This window comes from Glandiceps talaboti, chromosome 15, assembly GCF_964340395.1.
Source record: "Glandiceps talaboti chromosome 15, keGlaTala1.1, whole genome shotgun sequence".
Lineage (NCBI taxonomy): Eukaryota > Metazoa > Hemichordata > Enteropneusta > Spengelidae > Glandiceps > Glandiceps talaboti.
Genome location: NC_135563.1, coordinates 3,919,392 through 3,942,216, shown reverse-complemented (window position 1 = coordinate 3,942,216; position 22,825 = coordinate 3,919,392). Strand labels below are relative to the sequence as shown.

Sequence of the window (22,825 nt, the reverse complement as noted above, 5' to 3'; positions counted from 1 at the left end):
TTTCAACCAAAAAGATACATTTTTAGCCCTAATTTGCATATCACTGATGGAATCATCATGTCATGAACAAATCTTACTTTACACCCCCTTAAGAATGTTCCCACCAAATGTCGCACCAATCTACCCAGTAGTTTCTGAGTTTAAGTTTTTTGACCCAAAATCACATTTTTAGACCCAAATCACACACCTGTGATGCGATCATTTTGATTTGAACAATTTCCCAACTGGACACCCAAGGTAATGGACCCACCAAATATCATGGCAATCGGTTCAGCGGTTTTTGACTTTAAGTTGTTTACACACACACACACACACACACACACACACACACACACACACACACACACACACACACACACACACACACACACACACACACACACACACACAGATAGACAGACAGACGCCGGGCGATCCCTATAGCACTACTGAACCTCAGTTCAGTTGTGCTAAAGTGCTAAAAAACCAGTAAATCTAATAATCTACCTTTACACAAAGTTTGAATATTTCTCTACAGTCTTGTTGGCTGAAGGTTCCATAGACAAATACTTGCAGACTTGTCATTAACAGAATATCACATGGGCACAATTAGTCTGTAACTTAAAGATTTTGGATGGTGTAACTTTTGGTTCATTTTACATGTTGACTCATGTGAGAATGAATATTCATGGACCCTTGGTTGATAGTATGAAATGAAAATTTCTACTCACAAAATCAAAACAAGTTTTGGTAGTAAATCCCAAACAACAGCTGTAGTAAACCCTGATGAGACGTCAGCAAAAATTTGGGATTCACTGCAAAAAAATGTTTTGATCTAAGAGTTGAAATTTTAATTTGAGGTTGAATCATATCTAGTGACTGATAGATGTTAAAAATGATATAACGTTACATTTAGACATACTTTTAGGGGAGCGAAAACAGAATAAAAACATCATATTTTTGGTTACTAAGTTAGAGCCTTGTGTATACTCCAGCATCTCAATCATGTCTTGCTGATGATGTATTTGTACATAAGCAAGTCTTAGTGTAATATGTGTGCACTGTTCTGTACAATGAATTTCACCAAAATGGGGTGTTTATACAATGCAGTTACAGACTTTTGTGTCCTTTTCACAATATTTTTCTTAGGTATTTTTGGCTTTAGATGTGATGCTCTCTATTTTGTCTCTGAGGATCTTCTCCAAATCATCTCCTCCTTTCACTTGGATGTACTTTGTTGGCATGGTGTCAAGGGCTGTCACTGCTGGTGTTGTCTGGGGAGTAAGTCCAGCTTCTACAACAACTTCAGGAAATTTGACAGGAGATGCCGTGGCTAGGCAAACACTTGGCATTGGTTCTTCATCAGGAAGTCTACAATGAAATGGACAAATGTATGATATCAGATTACTTAGGCTGATCAATTAAGTATCATTCATCCCCAGGTTATCCAATCTGATTAAAATCTGATGAGGTGAAAGTGGCTAAATGCTTTATTTACCTCTATTTCCATCGTTTTGTGATGTTTGTTTTTGTTCCGAGTGATCGCCAGGAAGGCGGCGATCACTCGGAACAAAAAAAAAGTCACAAAACTATGAAAATAGAGTTAAATAAAGCATTTAGCTGCTTTCACCACATCAGATTGCAGGATATCCTGCCCCAGATGTTCCTAGCTGAGGCTGATGAATTAAGTATCGTTCATCCCCAGGATATCCTGCCCCAGATGTTACTAGCTCATACAGGATAAATTATACCGATACGCCATACATTTTCAAACCATGTCATATTGTAATAGATAAAAAGTGAATACAATTTTTGACAAACAGATAACTTGATAACTATTCCATTCTTACCTTGTCTTTTCATGATGGTAACTAACTGCTATGGCAGTATGAGGACACAGCAGGTATTGGTTGTCATGCCAACACTTCTTCATTGTCTGCAGAATACCTTCGTCATTCAACATATAAGAGCTCAAAACAGTGTTCATCTGAAATGTACATGAGTATATATAACTACAATTTTCAAATTTGAAATGCTTGTGAATTAATAGTGAAAGGCAACAATCTTACAAGAAGGAAAAACCCATTCAGACATATTTCTGACTTTAGGACACTTGTATTGATTACTGCTAGACAAGGCACTTCTCTCATTTTCTGTCTTCTCTCTGTTTCTGAATGGCTTAAGTCCTTGAGTAAGATTTGAACCACGATTGTGTCGAGTAAACCCAGCTTTACAAATGGAGGACCTGGTAGGATAGAGGTTCATTTGTGAAGGATTTAATCCTATGCACTTACAGAGGCTGCAATGGATTGTATGATCTTCAGGGGTTTTACATATAAAAGGCCAGACTGTGTCATTAAATGTCAATGCAAGGGTTATATACGATAGTCATAAGGCACCAATGTGGAAAACGGCTATGACAACTTAAAAAACCACCAGGGTACATACTTTATAAATCTTCAAACTATTCAACATACCTTTTTCATTAATTCCACAGGAAGATCCATCCTTCCAGTGTCATAAAATGAATTCATGAGACCATCAACCAACTCTGTATTCTTATTGGAAAACAACCAAATAATTCTTTGAAAATTGTATGGACTCTGAAAGAAAGTGAAGGCCAAATTGATCACATATGTATCAAGACACAACCAAATTACTATTAAAAATTGTATGGACTCTAAAAGAATGTGAAAACCAAATAACATGGAACAATATTGCTTTTGTATTAAGGTTAATAAGTAGGTAAAATCTACCTGAGTTCCCAAGTCATTTTATCAAGGTTCCCAACCAGCGTATGTGTTAGGGCTGTAAGTAAGTAAAATCTACCAGACTTCCAAAGTCAGTTTACCAAGTGTACCAGACTGTGTATTTGTTAAGGGTGGTAAGTAGGTAAAATGTACCTGCTTTCCTAGTCACTTTCCTTAGGTTCCAAAAACAAATTTTGGTACAATGTACTGGAAACTATTCCGGTTTGATCTGGTTTCTCCCTCTCTATACCCAGGGTTCCAAAACCACAGAAATATCCAACAACCAAAATCTCATTGCTAAATTGTTCAGATTCACTGTAATGAAATTGCTGTTATACAGCACTATTTTGTTTTGGTCAAACTGGCTAACACTTTTTGTGCAATTAAGTTGTCAGTTATAACTAAGTTAACTGTTTACACTTGAAACCTTATGAAATTTTATATTTACAGACAGTTAACAATAAAATACCACAAAATACAAAATAAAAGTTTGTTATAAAATGGTAGATATATTCTTTCAAATTTCAAATGAAAATATTTCACAAATGAAATCGGTCAGCTATAATTTGAAGCTGAATGAGATATTTTTAATTTGTAAAATTATGCTTGTTATCATTGGAATAAATGGCCAGTACCAGTAACTTATGTCATGCTAGAGAAATATGACAACAAATAACATATCCACAGTTTGTTCAAATTTTACCGTTGTCATGAAATCAAAGGATGTGCATATCCGCAGTATGGTATGTCACCTGTGGGCTAAGTTTAAATGAAACAGGTTTGTGATATGTCAGAGATGTGGTTGGCCATGGACAGACAGACACACAATCAGAAGAACCCATTCCACTAGCTCTCCTCTGTACTTCGTCTATTGGGTTAATAGTTAAATGTCACTACATTATATTCTGGTTATCAGAAAGACAAAAGATTGTATAGTTTGCCCACTAGGAGTGCTGTTTGTAAGCAGCTACTAGACCAGAAAGACAAAAGATTGTATAGTTTGGCCACTAGGAGTGCTGTTTGGAACAGCTTTTGGCATAGAAGTGAGGGTCATGAGTACTACAACCTAGCTCCTTTGAAAGAATCATCATTTCAAGTTGGTGCCAATTTCAAGAAGCCAAAATTTCTATTTTGTGTGCTTTTTACTGCCATGCGATCTTAGCCCTAATTTTTCATGTGGGGTGCACAATTGTGACATTTATTTTAAAACTGACTGCCGGGTGGTTAACTGGATTATGGTACTTAGTGATACAATACTTTGATATACATTTGTTGTGATAAAACACAATACATATTGAGATAGAGTCACATGTGATTCAGTGTCCTTTGTGATATTTTTCTATTTTTACCTGTATGTCCATTGCTGGTGCATAGGTAGGGACAACGTGTTCAGCCAATGAGTGATCTCCACTTTCCAGAGTGCGGAACATAATATCATTTGTGTTGACAGCAGCAACAATTTTAATTGGTAGGCCCATGAACTTGGCAATAGAACCAGCTATGATAATCAAACAAAACAAATAACAAGCCTTTATTACTAATGGCACAGTTCCCACTATATATATGTATGTTTCACAGTCAAAGTTAATCTCATTGAACTCAGTACTAGACACTTATACCATACTTGTACCATAATTCAGTACTAGACACTTAAACCATAATTCAGTACTAGACACTAATACCATAATTCAGTACTAGACACTTATACCATACTTATCCCACAATTCAGTACTAGACACTTGTACCATAATTCAGTACTAGACACTTGTACCATACTTATACCACAATTCAGTACTGGACACTTATACCACAATTCAGTACTAGACACTTGTACCATACTTATACCCTAATTCAGTACTAGACACTTATACCATACTTGTACCATAATTCAGTACTAGACACTTATACCATACTTGTACCATAATTCAGTACTAGACACTTGTACCATACTTATACCCTAATTCAGTACTAGACACTTGTACCATACTTATACCCTAATTCAGTACTAGACACTTATACCATACTTATACCACAATTCAGTACTAGACACTTATACCCCAATTCAGTACTAGACACTTGTACCATACTTATACCACAATTCAGTACTGGACACTTATACCACAATTCAGTACTAGACACTTGTACCATACTTATACCCTAATTCAGTACTAGACACTTGTATCATACTTATACCACAATTCAGTACTAGACACTTATACCCCAATTCAGTACTAGACACTTGTACCATACTTATACCACAATTCAGTACTGGACACTTATACCACAATTCAGTACTAGACACTTGTACCATACTTATACCCTAATTCAGTACTAGACACTTGTACCATACTTATACCACAATTCAGTACTAGACACTTATACCCCAATTCAGTACTAGACACTTGTACCATACTTATACCACAATTCAGTACTGGACACTTATACCACAATTCAGTACTAGACACTTGTACCATACTTATACCCTAATTCAGTACTAGACACTTGTACCATACTTATACCACAATTCAGTACTAGACACTTATACCACAATTCAGTACTAGACACTTGTACCATACTTATACCCTAATTCAGTACTAGACACTTATACCATACTTATACCACAATTCAGTACTGGACACTTATACCCCAATTCAGTACTAGACACTTGTACCATACTTATACCACAATTCAGTACTGGACACTTATACCCCAATTCAGTACTAGACACTTGTACCATAATTCAGTACTAGACACTTGTACCATACTTATACCACAATTCAGTACTGGACACTTATACCACAATTCAGTACTAGACACTTGTACCATACTTATACCCTAATTCAGTACTAGACACTTATACCATACTTATACCCTAATTCAGTACTAGACACTTATACCATACTTATACCACAATTCAGTACTGGACACTTATACCACAATTCAGTACTAGACACTTGTACCATACTTATACCACAATTCAGTACTGGACACTTATACCACTATACGCCGTATTCTGGTTATCGAAGAAGCCCCGAAAAGATAAATGATATGATTGTTTGGCCACTAGGGGCGCTGTTTTAGAACCGGAAGTGAGGGCCAGAATTGTAGCGCATTGTTGCAAAGCATAGAGTCTATATGATCGTAACCACTGACTAAAGATTTTCTGTCATTCCCCGTAACTTTACGCTATAATATTGCATTATCGCCCATCAAATAACGAAATAGCAAATTAACCTCTTGTTCTCCTAATATTTCGCGTAAGTTTGGCTCTGCAATTCGACGGTGAGGAAAACCCAAAAGTAGCAACATTTTGAAACGGGTAGTACACTGACATCTCACTCACGTTTTCAGTGTGACCTCGTCCATTTGCGTTACCGTTGGAGAAATTGTAGCGATTGCTTCCAGTCAAACATCGGAACGGAAAAAGGTACAAAAACAGAGGAAAGAACCCTCAAAATCACAATATACGCTACAGTTATTGCAGCTTGTATAAAACCAATCTGATTAAAATCCGATGTAGATGTCGGCTAATCGTTCATTGCTATTTTACTTTCGTTATTGTGCCTGAATTGACCTTCGTGGTACATGTTTGATCGCCTCCTCTACCGATCAGGACAAAAACGTAAACATGTATGATGTACCACGAAGGTCAATTCAGGCAAAATAACGAAGGTAAAATAGCAATGAACGATCAGCCGACATCTACATCGGATTTTAATCAGATCGGTATAAGACATGGTATGATGAGTGAACCACGTAAACGTTACATGGAAGGCCGATTCATTGAAGGGGTGGGCGGTGTGGTACATCAATCACAATAACAATATTTATGATTCGTTGCCGACTTCAATGGGTTTTTTTATACACTGATGGTCCTGAATGTAGAATAGCAAGCTAACCAAAGTGTGATAGTAAAGATGAGTATATCAATACAAATATGTTTATGCCAACTTATAACCAGTACATGAAATGTTTTTTTCCGGACAAAGTTTTATGATTTCACCCGTGGTGCTACACCACTGTTCTAATAAACAAGAAAGGCCTAAGTATGCGTCGACATCAGTTACAATATAAACATGTGGCTTGGTAATTGTCGACCGAACTCTCAATATTGCAATGACTGTAGCTGGAAGCTGTTCAATCTGATTAAAACCCGATGTAGATGTCGGCTAATCGTTCATTGCTATTTTACCTTCGTTATTTTGCCTGATATTATTTTTCTTGGTACATGTTTACATTTTTTAGCCTGATCGTAGAGGAGGCGATCAGGCAAGCTAAAAAATGTAAACATGTACCAAGAAGGTCAATTCAGGCAAAATAACGAAGGTAAAATAGCAATGAACGATCAGCCAACATCTACATCGGATTTTAATCAGATTGGAAGCTGTTGTCAGATTTGTAATTTTCTAATCGTTCTTTTGTCAAGCAACAGACACCAGTAAGGTAAAGAAATATGTTTATCATGTCTACATCGGGTATATTTCGAAGGTCCTCCGTCCAACTTTCAATGTTTCCGCTGTCGATTAGTTCTATCTTTTGATGCTTGACATCCACTATTCGTCTCCTCTTCCGTTCTCTCAGAAACTTATCATTTTCTAGTGTTTCAAGACCAAGGTTGACAGCATTTCTGGCGATATCTAGTAGATTTAGAAGTAGTAATTTTCCACTCTTTTATGAATGAGTTCTTTTACGCCCATTTTGTTGACAGCTTCATACATCGCCATACTATTAGATGCCATGACGAAAATTCTGGCCCTCACTTTGTCAGATATAATGCGCCCTCTCGCGATACTTTCCTGCGAAACAACCGGAAGTTCGATAACCGGAATACGCCGTATTCAGTACTAGACACTTGTACCATAATTCAGTACTAGACACTTATACCATACTTGTACCATAATTCAGTACTAGACACTTATACCATACTTATCCCACAATTCAGTACTGGACACTTATACCACAATTCAGTACTAGACACTTACACCATAATTCAGTACTAGACACTTACACCATAATTCTGTACTAGACACTTATACCATACTTGTACCATAATTCAGTACTAGACACTTGTACCATAATTCAGTACTAGACACTTGTACCATAATTCAGTACTAGACACTTATACCATACTTATACCACAATTCAGTACTGGACACTTATACCACAATTCAGTACTATACACTTGTACCATACTTATACCACAATTCAGTACTAGACACTTATACCATACTTGTACCATAATTCAGTACTAGACACTTGTACCATACTTATACCACAATTCAGTACTAGACACTTGTACCATAATTCAGTACTAGACACTTATACCATAATTCAGTACTAGACACTTATACATACGGTAGCACGTGGAGAATGCATGTAGAATTTGCACGAAGTATAGGGAAGGCACATGCATAGTCACTGTGCGCCGCAATGCATCTCTGGGAGAACCACCAATTTTTTCCGCATAGTATATACGACACACATGCGTACTAGTCATTCAGCTTTCCTGCCGCTGCGCAAGCTAATATGACTGGATTATTTGGCAATCAAGTGTGTCTGATATACAATTAGTGTTCATTGGACTAAGTAATCACAGAGTGTCTGAAACAGCTAGACACCAATATACAAATTGTAGTGTCACTGCAGGGAGGTAGAATTTACCTGTTATGTTGCCTGCTGCACCAGTAGGTACAATAACTTCAACGGTTTGGTTCACTGACTTACAGACTTGGAAGTAGGAATAGAAATAGTGTGCAGTTTGAACCATGACACGAGCCCAATTTATGGAATTAATTGTGCATAAATCATGTATCTTTTTAAACTCTTCATCCCTGTATAAACTTGTCAGTATTTCATCCAAACCATCTGATGTTGTATCTTCAACTGAAAAAAAAATCAGAAAAATGGTAGCAGCTTGACAACAATACACAAACTTGAAATGATTCTTTTATTTCACCTGACGTGAAGTACACCATATTTCAGTTATCAGAGAGATAAGAGATTTTATGGCTTCAAGTTGACATTGTTCACAAGCAGTTTTGGAGCAAGAAGTGAGGGTCAGAATAGTGTTGAGAGTATTATTACATAAAGAGTGCAAATATCTCTAATAAAAACATGCCTAACCACTACCACAATGCTTTTTTTTTTAAACTTTTAAAAACTCAAATCTCTTTTAGACACATTTTGTTCATGGCTTGCATGGTCATATGATCAGTGACAATGACCAAATTTTAGCCTTCACCTTGCAAAATCTGGGGTGACCTCTTGCAATCCTTGTGTGTGAAATGGCCAGAATGTAGCTACCTGGAATATTGCATCACTGTGTAGCATATCTGACACGATTTGAATCAATTATGTGTGGAATTGCTGTGTTGTGGTATATTTGCCAGTGGCAAGATGGCATGTAGTAGTATTACTAATAACTCTTAAAGTTTGCTGTTGAAGTTAACTTTATCGTGGTTGCTTGGTATTTCAGGAATTGGATTTTTTAGTCACAATGGTGATACACTTTTACTATGATAATTATCATTATTTTGAGTTGATTTTTAATGATCATAATTTTTTCACAAAACTAACAACAGTATAGTCTTGTTCTACTAGATATTCACACACCTGCCATCACAATCATTAGCAATGGGTTTACATTCCTAATTATATTCACACCTGCCATCACATTAGCAATGGGTTTACATTCCTAATGATATTCACACACCTGCCATAACATTAGCAATGGGTTTACATTCCTAATAATATCCAAATACCTGCCATCATATTAGCAATGGGTTTACATTCCTAATGATATTCACACACCTGCCATCATATTCCTAATGATATTCACACACCTGCCATCATATTCCTAATGATATTCACACACCTGCCATCATATTCCTAATGATATTCACACACCTGCCATCATATTCCTAATGATATTCACACACCTGCCATCATATTCCTAATGATATTCACACACACCTGCCATCACATGCACATTGTCATCCAGAACTGTTGTCATCATTAATTCTTGTATCTTTGTGATTCTCCCCTTTGGTAGAAGTACAATGATGTCAACCCATTCTAAGCCACGTATGCCCTCTATGGCAGAACTACCTGTATCTCCTGATGTAGCTGAAAATGATGAAAAAGATACACAGATCAAACACTAGTACTTGAAAACAAAGTATCGACACACAGATCAGTTAAAATCTGCCAGTTTCATTCACAAATGTTTAATTTTGACTGAAACCATTCTATCAGCTATCATATATTTCAATTCAATAACAAAGAATTACTCCAAAATCCAAAAACTGGATCTGCCATTTTGATTTACACAATCATTTTTTAAAGTTTGAGAAAAACTCATCTCTAACAAAAAAAAACTCATGTCACTTGCATTTTTCTTGCCTGAACATAGAAAACTATTGGGGAACAATATACAAAACCTTCCTTCAAGAAGAACAGATATAAACACATCATAAAGATAACAAACCTCTCTAGATGTAACATGTACTTACCAACTGTTATGGTGATGTGTTTTTTCAATTTATTGAGGAAAAACTCGAGAAACTGTCCAACACAAGAGAGTGCTAAATCTTTGAATGCTAATGTCTTCCCATGCCATAACTCAGCTACATTCAAACCATCTCCTAGTTTGGCAACTTTCACAACTTCTTTCAATGAGAACTTAGAAAAGGCTTTGTCCAGTAGTTCTAGCAAGAAATTGAAAAAAAATAACACCAATGACATTGTGGTCCAAATGATTATTGAAATTAATATGTCATATATAATAATTAATAACTGTTTCTATAAAATTTGTCATTTTACAGATTACAATGGTTTCAGGCCAATCTATCCATTATCTTTTTAGCTGATCTGCTGTTTTTGTCGTCTTTAAAGATATACCATGCTATTGTCAAGTTTAGTTCTTTTGACCAATAGCTCCTCAAAAAAATTATAGCATCAACAAAATCATATCAGAGTGGTCATTGGTCAAGGGCCATGAACAAATATGAGACAAATCTGAATATATCTTTATTTTAATTTGGTTTCATATGGAATTGTACATGTAACATTTTAACATTCCTGAGATCTGTATAGCATACCAGTTAACCTAAGCAAACTGAACTCAAAGACGTAACTTTTGTGTACATCCAAAAACTGCTTTTGATATCAGAGTTATTGAGAAACTGCATGTGCTTAAACCTATCAATACTTTATAGCGATGTCTGTAAAAGTATTTTCGATACTTCAAGACACAGATCAATATAAATACAATACTCCTTCCATTGCTAAACAGATTTTATATAATTCTTAGTACCGTACTGCAATCAAATTTTTTCACCTAGGTGCATCATAAAAATAATCTTCATTTGATTTTTTGGGTCGACATCATTACTTCTGCTCCATAAGCTATATCATGCATTCCTGTTGGTGCAAATCTTTGTGATATCACTATCTTATTGTTACGTACCGTTCATATCCTGTCTTGGTATCTCATCCTCACTTACAAACAAAGGAACAATCTCCTTACAAAGCTCTGGATAGGATAAATCCTTCCACTTCAGCAATGTATCCTGGTTTACATGTGGAATGGTTTCAGGCATAAGAAGACCTCCACCTTCTACAAATCCTGTTGAAAACAGTGCCTGTTCAAAACTCCATCCTGAGATTCCTCCACGAGTGCTGCAATATTTCATTATGGACAAGGATTTCCAATTCTTTAGTCAAATATTTTTGCTGATGAAAGGAAAAATAAAAGAGTGTGAAAGGTTTTGACATAGCTGCACCTATACAAAATGTAGATGTACCTCCCTTCATTCTGCTAACTCAGTTTTGACATAGCTGTACCTACATGTACCTCCCTTTATTCTGCTAACTCAGTTTTGACATAACTGTACCTACATGTACCTCCCTTCATTCTGCTAACTCAGTTTTGACATAGCTGTACCTACATGCACCTCCCTTCATTCTGCTAACTCAGTTTTGACATAGCTGTACCTACATGCACCTCCCTTCATTCTGCTAACTCAGTTTTGACATAGCTGTACCTACATGTACCTCCCTTCATTCTGCTAACTCAGTTTTGACATAGCTGTACCTACATGCACCTCCCTTCATTCTGCTAACTCAGTTTTGACATAGCTGTACCTACATGCACCTCCCTTCATTCTGCTAACTCAGTTTTGACATAGCTGTACCTACATGTACCTCCCTTCATTCTGCTAACTCAGTTTTTGATTCATTTGATTGATTGATTAATTGATTGATTGATATCGTTCAATATCGTTTCCTCTATTCAATGAATAAACAAACAATTCTCACCCTAATTAATAAAATATAACATATTTTATGGAACAATCTGCATTTATTACTAGGACTTGGTTACATGTAATAAGTTATGTTCATTACCGTAATTATGAATTAATGCATACTAACCATTATTACTCTCTTTTTGTGAAATTTGTTACCCGAACCCAAAGACGATTACATTTTTTAATACGATTTTCAATCCTATTTTGTAGACAACTTCAGCATCATAACAATGTATCCATTTATGGCAAAACTTGGCATTAAATCTATGCTTACTAGTCAGACATCTTTGAGATACAGACGTTGTTTCAGTTTACGAATTACACCACTAAGTCTTGTTTACTAATGACATCACTGGACTTCATCAATATCGCTAAGTTATCGGTATCAAATATCACACTAAATATTTCCGAAACATGTTGATTCCCATCAGAACATAATTCAGTCCTGAATTCATCAAGTTTCTGACAATTTCTAACAGTTATTATGGTGATTACAGGCCTAGAACATGTGGAAACCTGCTAAACAGCATAATAAAGTTAGCTATTTTAATAGGTGATCACCATTATTGCCCACTTTGCATAATCTAATGCATGGTGTGATACTTCTAGTTTGTCTTTCAGTGTCACATTCACCAACGCTTTGCTTCATCTCTTCAGTTTTCTCAGATGTTTTAAGAATTTGAAAACTTTCTTTCTGATAGACAGAATTTCTTTTCAACCGAAGTTTAGACAACATTCTTGTCATGTAAACATTGTTGTCTCATGCATGAGAAGTCAGATGTGACAGTACCCTCTGATAAAGTTAGGTCACCAAGTGAGGGCGTTATCACCTACTAAGTAGATTATAATTTATAGTCAACTCTGAGTCGACATAGCCATTCATACTGGAATAAGATATGTCAACACAAAAGATATATGGCGTCTGAAACACAGTATTACACCCAGCGTAAATATCCCGACACAGAGGTGACATAAATCATTCACATTTATTTTGTATTTCAGATTACGACTAGAGTCACCTCACAGTAGACACATCTTTTTGTAATCTGAACCCTAGATAATCTCATAAGATTTAGTGTAACTTCAACAATGTCTGTCACTGTTTTGAGACAAGACAAAGTTGGAAACCAATTCTAGTACTCAAACAATATCTATTGTTGTTCTTTATTTGGTCAAATTAGCTGTAACATATGCTCTCAGAACTGAACAGTCATGAACTTTTATTGGTAGCATAACGAATTATCATGATAAGGAACATTTTTATTTGCATTAAAAATCATAAACATTGTCATTCAATAACACTGATGACTATATATTTTAACACAACATTTATAACAATGAATGCTGATAAGAATGAAAGTTTCATACATGTATATATAAAATTCAACTTTTTGCTAATCAATGTCACACCCTGGGAATATGAGGGTATATATGGAATAATTTTTACCTACAAATATAGCTACTGTTCAGATAAATTTGCATATCCCATATTATATTTTACCTTAAATTTGTGCATGATTTGAAAGAAATCTGATATTGCACGTCTGAGAAATGACAATTACAGATGGATGGATGGGCAGACAAATTGATGTACAGTAGAGTCAGAGCCCTCAGGCCCTCTTTAATTTTCATCTCGAGGGGGGAGGCTAAAACTAGTATCGCATTGTTTTAGGTCGGTGACGACAGAACTACACGACGTATCTAACAGACTCTGTCCATTTTACCGTAGATTGTACCAATGTACCAATGCAATATGTACCAATGTACCAATGCAATATGATAGAAGATTGAAATACACTTCATCACAACATGCAACAACTATAACATTGAGAGACAACAACCGTATACCTGACTAAGTACAATCAGTGGTCTAGGCAATAAAGAACTAGACAATGAAACAAAATTTAGTACATGTACTCTGATCAAATACACATACTTTTGGCACTGACAACTTTCATATTAAATATCAGCACTTATACCAAAAGGAAAGACATAAATCAAAGAGTTAAAAGAATACATTACATTTATCTCACCTAAAGTCTACGCTTTCATATAAACCTTGTTTTGTTATTTTTTGTTAACTAATGTTATTCTAGATCCAGTTTATATACTTACTACGTTTGTTTTAGCACCAAACACTTATTGCAGAAAATCCAATGAAGAAATGTAGCAACAAAGAATTTCTATTCTATACTGTATCAATCAATCAATCATAGACCGATGCACATGTAAATGTAAACTGTTTTTTTCACAACAGGTAGATAGTATACCACGTGTAGTAACACCTCCAAAGCCCTCCTTCTGCCAACCCCCTCACTGAAAGCTCCCTAGAACTATACACCTGTGGCATGATTACACAGTGATTAGCACATGCAAATACCCTGTCACGAACAAGGGTCTGCAGTGCACGCATGCATGCAAGTCTGCTCGAGTTGTATACTAAATCAAGCTAGCACGGTACCTAGCTCTGGATATATACGCTACTAGGTTCGACACATCTTCTATGTCAAAACCCCGCAGCGTATACATCCAGAGCTATATAGCCCGGCACCGTAGTACGTACCTTCGGGCATGGATGTATTAGTGAGATACATCCATGCTTCGGGGTACCTTTCCAAGTCGTATAGTATTACCGTATAGTGTAGATTATTATACCTAGCCTTCGAAGCTCCAACCGCGACACTCTTTATGATCAGACGATTTAGGGCTATAAACACGAAAACAAAGCATCCATACACTATACTCACGCTGATTGGTCACAGAACAATGGGGAAAATTACATTAAATTTCCATTGTTAGATTATTACCTGGTGTCAACGTATTGTGATGCTTATTATCTTCCAGTGCAATCAGTGGTTTTCCAATGCAGTGCGCATGTGCATCGTCAATCGAGATGTTTTCTACTCAGCATGTACATGTGTGTTGCTCCCACAGTCACTTGTGAACTAATATTTCATTCCAGGATGGTAATATATTCTAGTCTAGGATGATCATAATACAAAATAATGACGTTATATCAGTGATATGCAAATTAGGTGTAAAAATGTGAATTTTGGTCAAAAACATATCTCAAAAAGTACTTGGTCATTGAGACTGAAACTTGGTGAGATGTTTCTAGAAGTGTTATTCTGCAGATTTTCTTCAAAACATTTTGACGCAATTGCCCTAGCAACCATAACCACGGCCTTAGCAACAACCAAATAGCAGTATATGTTGGTCAAATAACAACATCACCTGGTAGGCAAGTGAGTAAACATTCAAAAAATGTATGCAAAAACCCCTAGCAACCATGACCATGCCCATAGCGACAGTCAAACAGTGGTGTATTTCGCAAAGATAACAACAGGGATTCTTAGACAAGTTAACAAATATTCAAACATTTATGTAAATATGCCTAGCAACAAAACCATGCCCAGGGCAACGGCCAAATGATCACATATATTGCAAAGATAACACCAGGGATTCATAGACAAGTGAATAAACATTTATAAAAATGTAAATGTGCTTAGCAACAAGACCACGCCCATAGCAACAGCCAAATGGTCATGTATATTGCAAAAGATAACAACAGGGTTGGATAGACAACTGGATAATCAATCAGCGAATGAACACCTATACCTAGCATGGATCAGCATATGGGTAAACATTTTTAAAAACTGTACAGTTGTGCTACAAGACCATTGACGCTATTTTATTTTTATATAGCACTTTCCCACTCTGTGCTCAAAGCCCTATATACCCCTAACCCTGATCTATACCCGGATCTACAGTAGCACAACGACCCTTTGCTCCCTCAACTCCCTGGGGAGCATACAATCCATTGCAGCCTCTATCAGCGCATATGATTAAAACATTCACGTACATTACAACCTCTATCCTACCAGGTCCCCAGCTGGGTTGACTGAGGTACAATCGTGGTTCACATCTTGCCCAAGAACTTTAGCCATTCAGAAACAAACGGCAGCAATGAGGCTCAAACGTGCAATTACAACCTGTAGATTCCAACCACTCTAACCATTCGCCCATCATGACTCCACATTCTCTTCCCACCCCATTCCCGCAAACCAGAGCAGTGTACGTCATCTGTATGTATATTTCTCCTGAAGTAACGAAATATGTATGAAATATGTCTTAGACGGTGCCGTAAAAGAGGTTATGGTTTACGACGATGTTCCCATCCCATATAGTTTAAGGGGGTGGCACAGACAGGGTATAATATTCAGTGACAAGTCAAGATGGGCGTCCGTTTCTAACCCGACCATAAATAACGGATCGGTCGGGCGGCAGTCGTTGATGAAGTAGTCGAATCCAACTTTATTACTCCAAGCTGTTCCATCCTTACTAGAAGAGATTACAGTAAACTGTGCACATGGACTATAATATATAAATTTGTTTACATGACTGAAGTAATGAACAGTATCCACAACTTTCATTTATCGACTCATCATCATTGACAACAAAATGAAATAGCCGTTTTACGCATACGTAGCAAATGGATAATTGATCAAAGTATATTGATCGAAAAAGGTGGACTATGGCGTTGAATGCCTGCCAATATTCGAAAATGCAATACTGCAATGACTATATGCAATACTGCAATGACTCTATGCAATACTGCAATGACTATATGCAATACTGCAATGACTATATGCGATATGACTACATGAGATGATTACATGCGATATGACTACATGCGATGTGACTACATGAGATGACTACATGCGATATGACTACATGAGATGACTACATGCGATGCGACTACATTAGATGACTATATGAGATGACTACATGCGATATGACTATATGAGATGACTACATGCGATATGACTACATGAGGTGACTACATGCGATGTGACTACATGAGATGACTACATGCGATATGACTACATGAGATGACTACATGCTATACTGCGATGCGAGATGATGACATGATATGCGGCGATTTTGTAATGACGTTATGCCATTCGTAGATTATTCAATATGCATAAGGGGTAGACCATTCGATATCCTGGGGGGCTTTGAAGATTGGTGGAGAGTCATTATTTTTTTCCCCACCTGCTTGCCTGAGAATTATTTTTTTCTCCTTCGCCTATGCTGGCAACTTTTTTTTTCTTTGCTTTTCTGAGATATCCGTATTTTTTTTTTACGTCAATGTTGAACACCTACATTTGTTGCCACAATTTTCTGTTTGGTTTTGGCACACGGTAATAGAGAGAGTAAAAAGATGTTCTATGACACACATATTATATTTAGAAAACTACATATTTCATACATGTTTGATTTTCAATTAAATAAACATCGTTGACAGTTTTTATGCCATGGTATGGTGACACACTGAAAATACAAATCGGAAACTTGATTGGTGAGCTCAAACATTCAGATAGACCAGTCAGTTTCTCAAGCTTGGGGGATGGGGGGTGTCAGTGTTTTTTTTCCATTGGGCCGACAAAAAGTCACTGACCCCCCTGACTAAAGTTTCATAGCATCTGACAGTAAGTTGTAGAGGGAAGAGCTTTGAGACTGGGATATGTCCACCTCTTGTGTGTTATTGTGTGTGTGAATGGGGGGGGGGTTCTAGGGTTCTACAAAACGGCCTGGAGGATTTTTACTTCTAAAGGCAATGTTTAGGCTATTCACAGACACTTTCAGACAATAATTTACAAGCTTTACAAGGCAGCTCTAACATGTAAAAAGCAACTACATAAGGTTGAAACATGTTTGAAATAAAGTTCCATAGCATCTTGACAGTAAGAGGTGGAGGGAAGAACTTTGATTTGATTTTGGTGAATCTTATTGTTGGTTTAACGAATGAGTGGCCTCTGGGGTGATGGAGTGCAAGGGGTCCCCCCGCCAGATCTGCAGTTTTTTGTTTCTATTTAGGCAATTTTTAGGTTATGCATAGCCTCTGAGATATATATTGCCAAGCATCGAAAAGCTAAAGTAAATATAACTTTTTACCTAAGTTTTCCATGTTATAAAAGTGGGCCTGTAACATTGGTATAGGGGCATTGATATTGCATGTATAGTAAAGTTACTGATGTGTTAGAGCACTTTTGGAGGTCATACCTAGTGTACAATAGAAACTTGAATTTGAGTTGTGGTGTCGATACATGTAGTGTCTGAAATAGGAAGTATAGCATCCCTTTTGACAAATTCATACTGAAGAGACTAGAACAATTTAGATTAAGTTCTTTTATAAACTATCCAATAGTATGAAGGTTACCATTACAAAACCTTCAAGTTCACTTTTGCCCCAAAGTGTAAGATAAGTGAAGCACTGATTGTGAAACAGCCAAACACTTACATGGCATGTTCTGTAACTAGTGTGGTAGCTAGGTAATACATGTATTATATGTATAATGTTATGTATAGTTATTTATGAACCCTTACATGAAGTAATATTTAAACCATTTACGAAAGAAACAGAGAAAAGAACAAATATATATATATGTACCACATGCTAACGAAACTGACTGGTACCTGACATGTGTTTGAAACTGTTTGTCATGATTTGACAAGTGTCCTGGTTGGAGAGGTACGAGCAAGTTGAACAGTATACTCGAACCTGTGCATCATTTCCCTGCCAAGACATTTTTTTTCTAGCAGTAGTGGTCCGTCTTTTTTTTCCATCACCCTCTCATATCCGGATTTTTTTTCAAGCAAATCCATTTGGCATCTTTTTTTCTCCGAAATCTTCCAAGCCCCCCCCCCCCCCGGATATCAAATGGTCCACCTCTTACCACGTGCAACGGTGCAACATGCTGAGGAGTACTCCCTAGCCTGTTTCATATCAATACTCGTATTATGCGTATTGAATAATCTACGAATGGCATAACGTCATTACAAAATCGCCGCATATCATGTCATCATCTCGCATCGCAGTATTGCATATAGTCATCTCATGTAGTCATGTCGCATGTAGTCATCTCATGTAGTCATATCGCATGTAGTCATCTCATGTAGTCATATCGCATGTAGTCACCTCATGTAGTCATATCGCATGTAGTCATCTCATGTAGTCACATCGCATGTAGTCATATCGCATGTAGTCACCTCATGTAGTCATATCGCATATAGTCATCTCATGTAGTCATATCGCATATAGTCATTGCAGTATTGCATATAGTCATTGCAGTATTGCATATAGTCATTGCAGTATTGTATTTTCGAATATTGGCAGGCATTCTACGCTATAGTACGTGTACGTTACAGAATGACTGGTACAGTGATGTCAATGAATGTCTTCAACATTTGTGCAGAAGTCACCAAAGTATTAATGTAAGAATCTCTAGTTAATCGATTCATTTTTTCTTGTTCAGCACATATTCAAGTCTTTATTCAGACGTGAGGTATATTTGTTTACTTGATAAATGTAGTAAGAACAGTTTGAATTCTAAAGGTACTAGCATTAATATTCCATTTTATGTTAGCTCAGAAGAAAAAACAATTATACATTTGCATGTACCAAAATAAAATGACACTGCCAAACATGGTTTGTACTTTTGACTTCCTTTATCAGGACGTATCTGGACTTTATATGCGTATAAAGATACTTCTGTGTGTCCCACTTGGATGTAGCACAGGGGCGGGTCAGTGTCTCAATGAAATTATATTTTCATATACCAAAGCAATCAGTTCACGTGACACGTTTGATTGACAGTTGTCATTGGTATATATTGTTGGATTGATAGTTATATGTTTACTCGAGTGTGCTATCTTCATAAAAATCGTCTTAAACACTTCTAAATTAAATCCTCCTCACATAAAGAAAGAAGCGACCAAATATTTGACTGCTCATATCATACAATTTGGCTAAGAAAAACTACTACACCAATAAAATTTCAAATGCCTCTGGCAACACCAACAAAACTTGGCTTATTATTAAAGAGATGTTGAACAAAACACATACCAAATGTACTCCCGATAAATTAACTACAAACAACCCTGGAAACACATGCTTAACAGATACAAGAGATATTGCTCAAGAATTCAATAATTATTTCACTAGTATTGGGCCCAATCTTGCTCAAAAGATTACAAGCAACAAAGACTTTAGACAATACCTGGATGGGAACTACCTCAACTCCTTTTTCTTTCACCCCGTGTCTGAAGAAGACGTCCTGGGAGAAATATTCAAGCTTGATCCCCGCAAAGCTACCGGTCAGGACACAATTAATCCCCTCTTAGTTATACACGCTGCTCACATTATTGCATGCCCTCTCACACATATAATTAACTGTTCTCTCAACAATGGTATTTTTCCAAGTCTACTTAAGATTGCCAAGGTAATACCTATTTATAAAAAAGGTTCGCCATGCGATGTTGGCAATTATCGCCCCATTTCAATTTTGCCCGTAATCAGTAAAGTGTTTGAATCTATTGTCAATCATCAACTTGTTAAATATCTTGAAAAATACAACATCCTCATCAAAACTCAGTTTGGTTTCAGGAAAAAACACAGTACTAAGCTTGCCCTGGTTGACCTGATCACTGGTATTGCTAATAAGCTGGACAATGGATATCTGACATGTGGTATTTTCATTGATTTGCGGAAAGCCTTTGACACAATAGACCATAGTATTCTTCTTCAGAAACTGAGTCACTATGGTGTCAGAGGCTTGCCTTTACTTTGGTTTAAAAGTTATCTCTCCCAGCGTAAGCAGTGTGTCTGTATAAATAATGTTACCTCGCCATATAGCGAAATACAATGCGGAGTACCACAAGGCTCAATTTTAGGCCCCCTTCTCTTTCTGATTTACATCAATGATATTGTGAACGCTACTGATGCATTTGAATTTCGATTATTTGCCGACGACACAAACTTGTTTCAATTTATCAACAATCCCTCAAATATAATTCAGCTTGATCAACTCCATTTCGACTTCAGGAAAGTCTGTGACTGGTGCGACGCCAATAGGCTCACTATCAATGTAGAAAAAACTAATTTCATGATTATTAAGACTTCGCAAAGATTGGTGAAAACGGAGGGAAGTCTGGGCATCGATCGCTCACAAATTTCACAAGTAACGTCAACCAATTATCTTGGCGTGTGTTTAGATCAAAATATGCTTTGGACATCACACATTGAAAAAGTTAGGAAAGCAATTTCTCCAATTATTGGCATAATTTCCAAAATTCGCTATTACGTACCTAAATCTACTCTTCTTCTGCTGTATAACTCTATGATCTTGCCCCATATCTCATATTGTATAGAGATATGGGGCAATACATACAATACATTTCTCAAGCCTATCTTAAACCTTCAAAAGAAAGTTATTCGCTTTATAACTTTTTCAAATATTGATGCTCCCTCCTCCCCTCTTTTTCAGCAACTAGGAATTCTAAATGTCCACCAGCAATGCAAATTTAATACTTCTTTATTTATTTTTGATTTGAGGGCCGGTCACTTCCCGCAAACAGTTAACGACTACTTCAGCACACCACCAAATACGTATCACACTCGGAATACAACGAGAGATAACTTTTACATTCCAAAAGTAAATCTTACTTTGACGCAACACAATTTTCAGTATGCAGCTGCAAAACATTGGAACTCCTTACCTGAAGAATTGAAAAAAATACAATCCAGGACTACTTTTAAATCTCAGTTAAAACAGTATTTGTTACAAAATTAATTCAGCTTTTTCTACCTTACATTGCATTTAATGCCAGTTGTTATATATTTTTTGATGAACGCGTTTTGTTTGTTTTTTGTTTGTTTTTGTTTTAATTTCAAATTTGTTTTTGTTTTTGCTTTGATTATTTTGTTTAATCAATTGTAGTATGGGCCACAAACTTGACTAGTTTGTTTCAAACTATTTTTGTGGTCCAGCCATAAACTCTGTATTCATCCATCAGTTTATGTGTAATATTTATTCCACTGTCTTTTTTACTTTCTCTCTTGTTATATTGATATGATTTTGAGTTTGTGGCAAATAAAATACTATATATAATTGAATCCCGAGAAATCAACTGTCTTATGAAGCTTTCAACAGTTAATAAACTAGTTGTCTTGCCATTTCTTGCCCTAATATGTGGATAATGTTGTTCCACCTATTTTAGACAGAGAGTATATCTGGCCTGAATTACATTTCCGCGCAAATGCAAACCGAGGGAACGAACAGCACTTAGGGAAGGGGTGGGGGCTGATGAGAAAATATTTTGTACAAATTGTTTCCCAGTTCCCTCTTCCCTTCAAACTCACAAAAAAACGTTGTCGCTGATTTTCATTTGTGCAGTTATATGGCATACTTCCCGTATTCTGGAGATGTGCAAATGTATGATACACTAGTATAAAATAACAGTGGTAATCGACTTCAGTGTTCATACATAATAAGAGATTTCTTTATAAGTGTGGGATTTGCAAGGAGAGGTTGGATCGTAATCTATATTTGGAGATACTTAGCCAACCCCATTCAATTGTGGTTTGGCGCAGGAACAGCATACCTTGATCACCCATGGGGAGTATTCTGGAATAGGGCTCAATCATTTGGTAACCTTGCCAAAATAAACCACAGGCTAGCATTGAAAGGGTTCTGGAAAATTCATTAAACGGAATAATTTTTAACCGACACAATATGCACATTATGCAAGTTTTTCGATTTGCCAATCCCCTCTCAGCGCAACGGAGGATGTTTTTAGACATGGTATTTTTTACAAGTGTGTAAGTAATGTTTATGATAGTCCATATATGCTTTTCAAGTTACATTTTAAAGTTCCACAGATGCCGGATCGGAGAACTAGAAAGTTTACAAACCTGATGCCAGTAAATTTAATGTTTTTAAACAC

General features: G+C 36.5%; 1 protein-coding gene across 1 annotated transcript; it reads right to left on the bottom strand.

Moving 5' to 3' along the window:
- Window positions 1-1,124: 1,124 nt before the first annotated feature.
- Window positions 1,125-14,699, bottom strand: LOC144446843 (threonine synthase-like 2). Its single transcript, XM_078136683.1, has 9 exons — window positions 14,601-14,699; window positions 11,197-11,462; window positions 10,241-10,435; window positions 9,702-9,854; window positions 8,391-8,612; window positions 4,079-4,227; window positions 2,457-2,582; window positions 1,830-1,966; window positions 1,125-1,350 (listed from the first exon to the last, which is right to left on the bottom strand). Exons 2-9 carry the CDS (start codon window positions 11,420-11,422, stop codon window positions 1,125-1,127), a joined length of 1,434 nt encoding a protein of 477 aa, XP_077992809.1. The 5' UTR covers window positions 11,423-11,462; window positions 14,601-14,699.
- Between the last annotated feature and the right edge of the window lie 8,126 nt (window positions 14,700-22,825).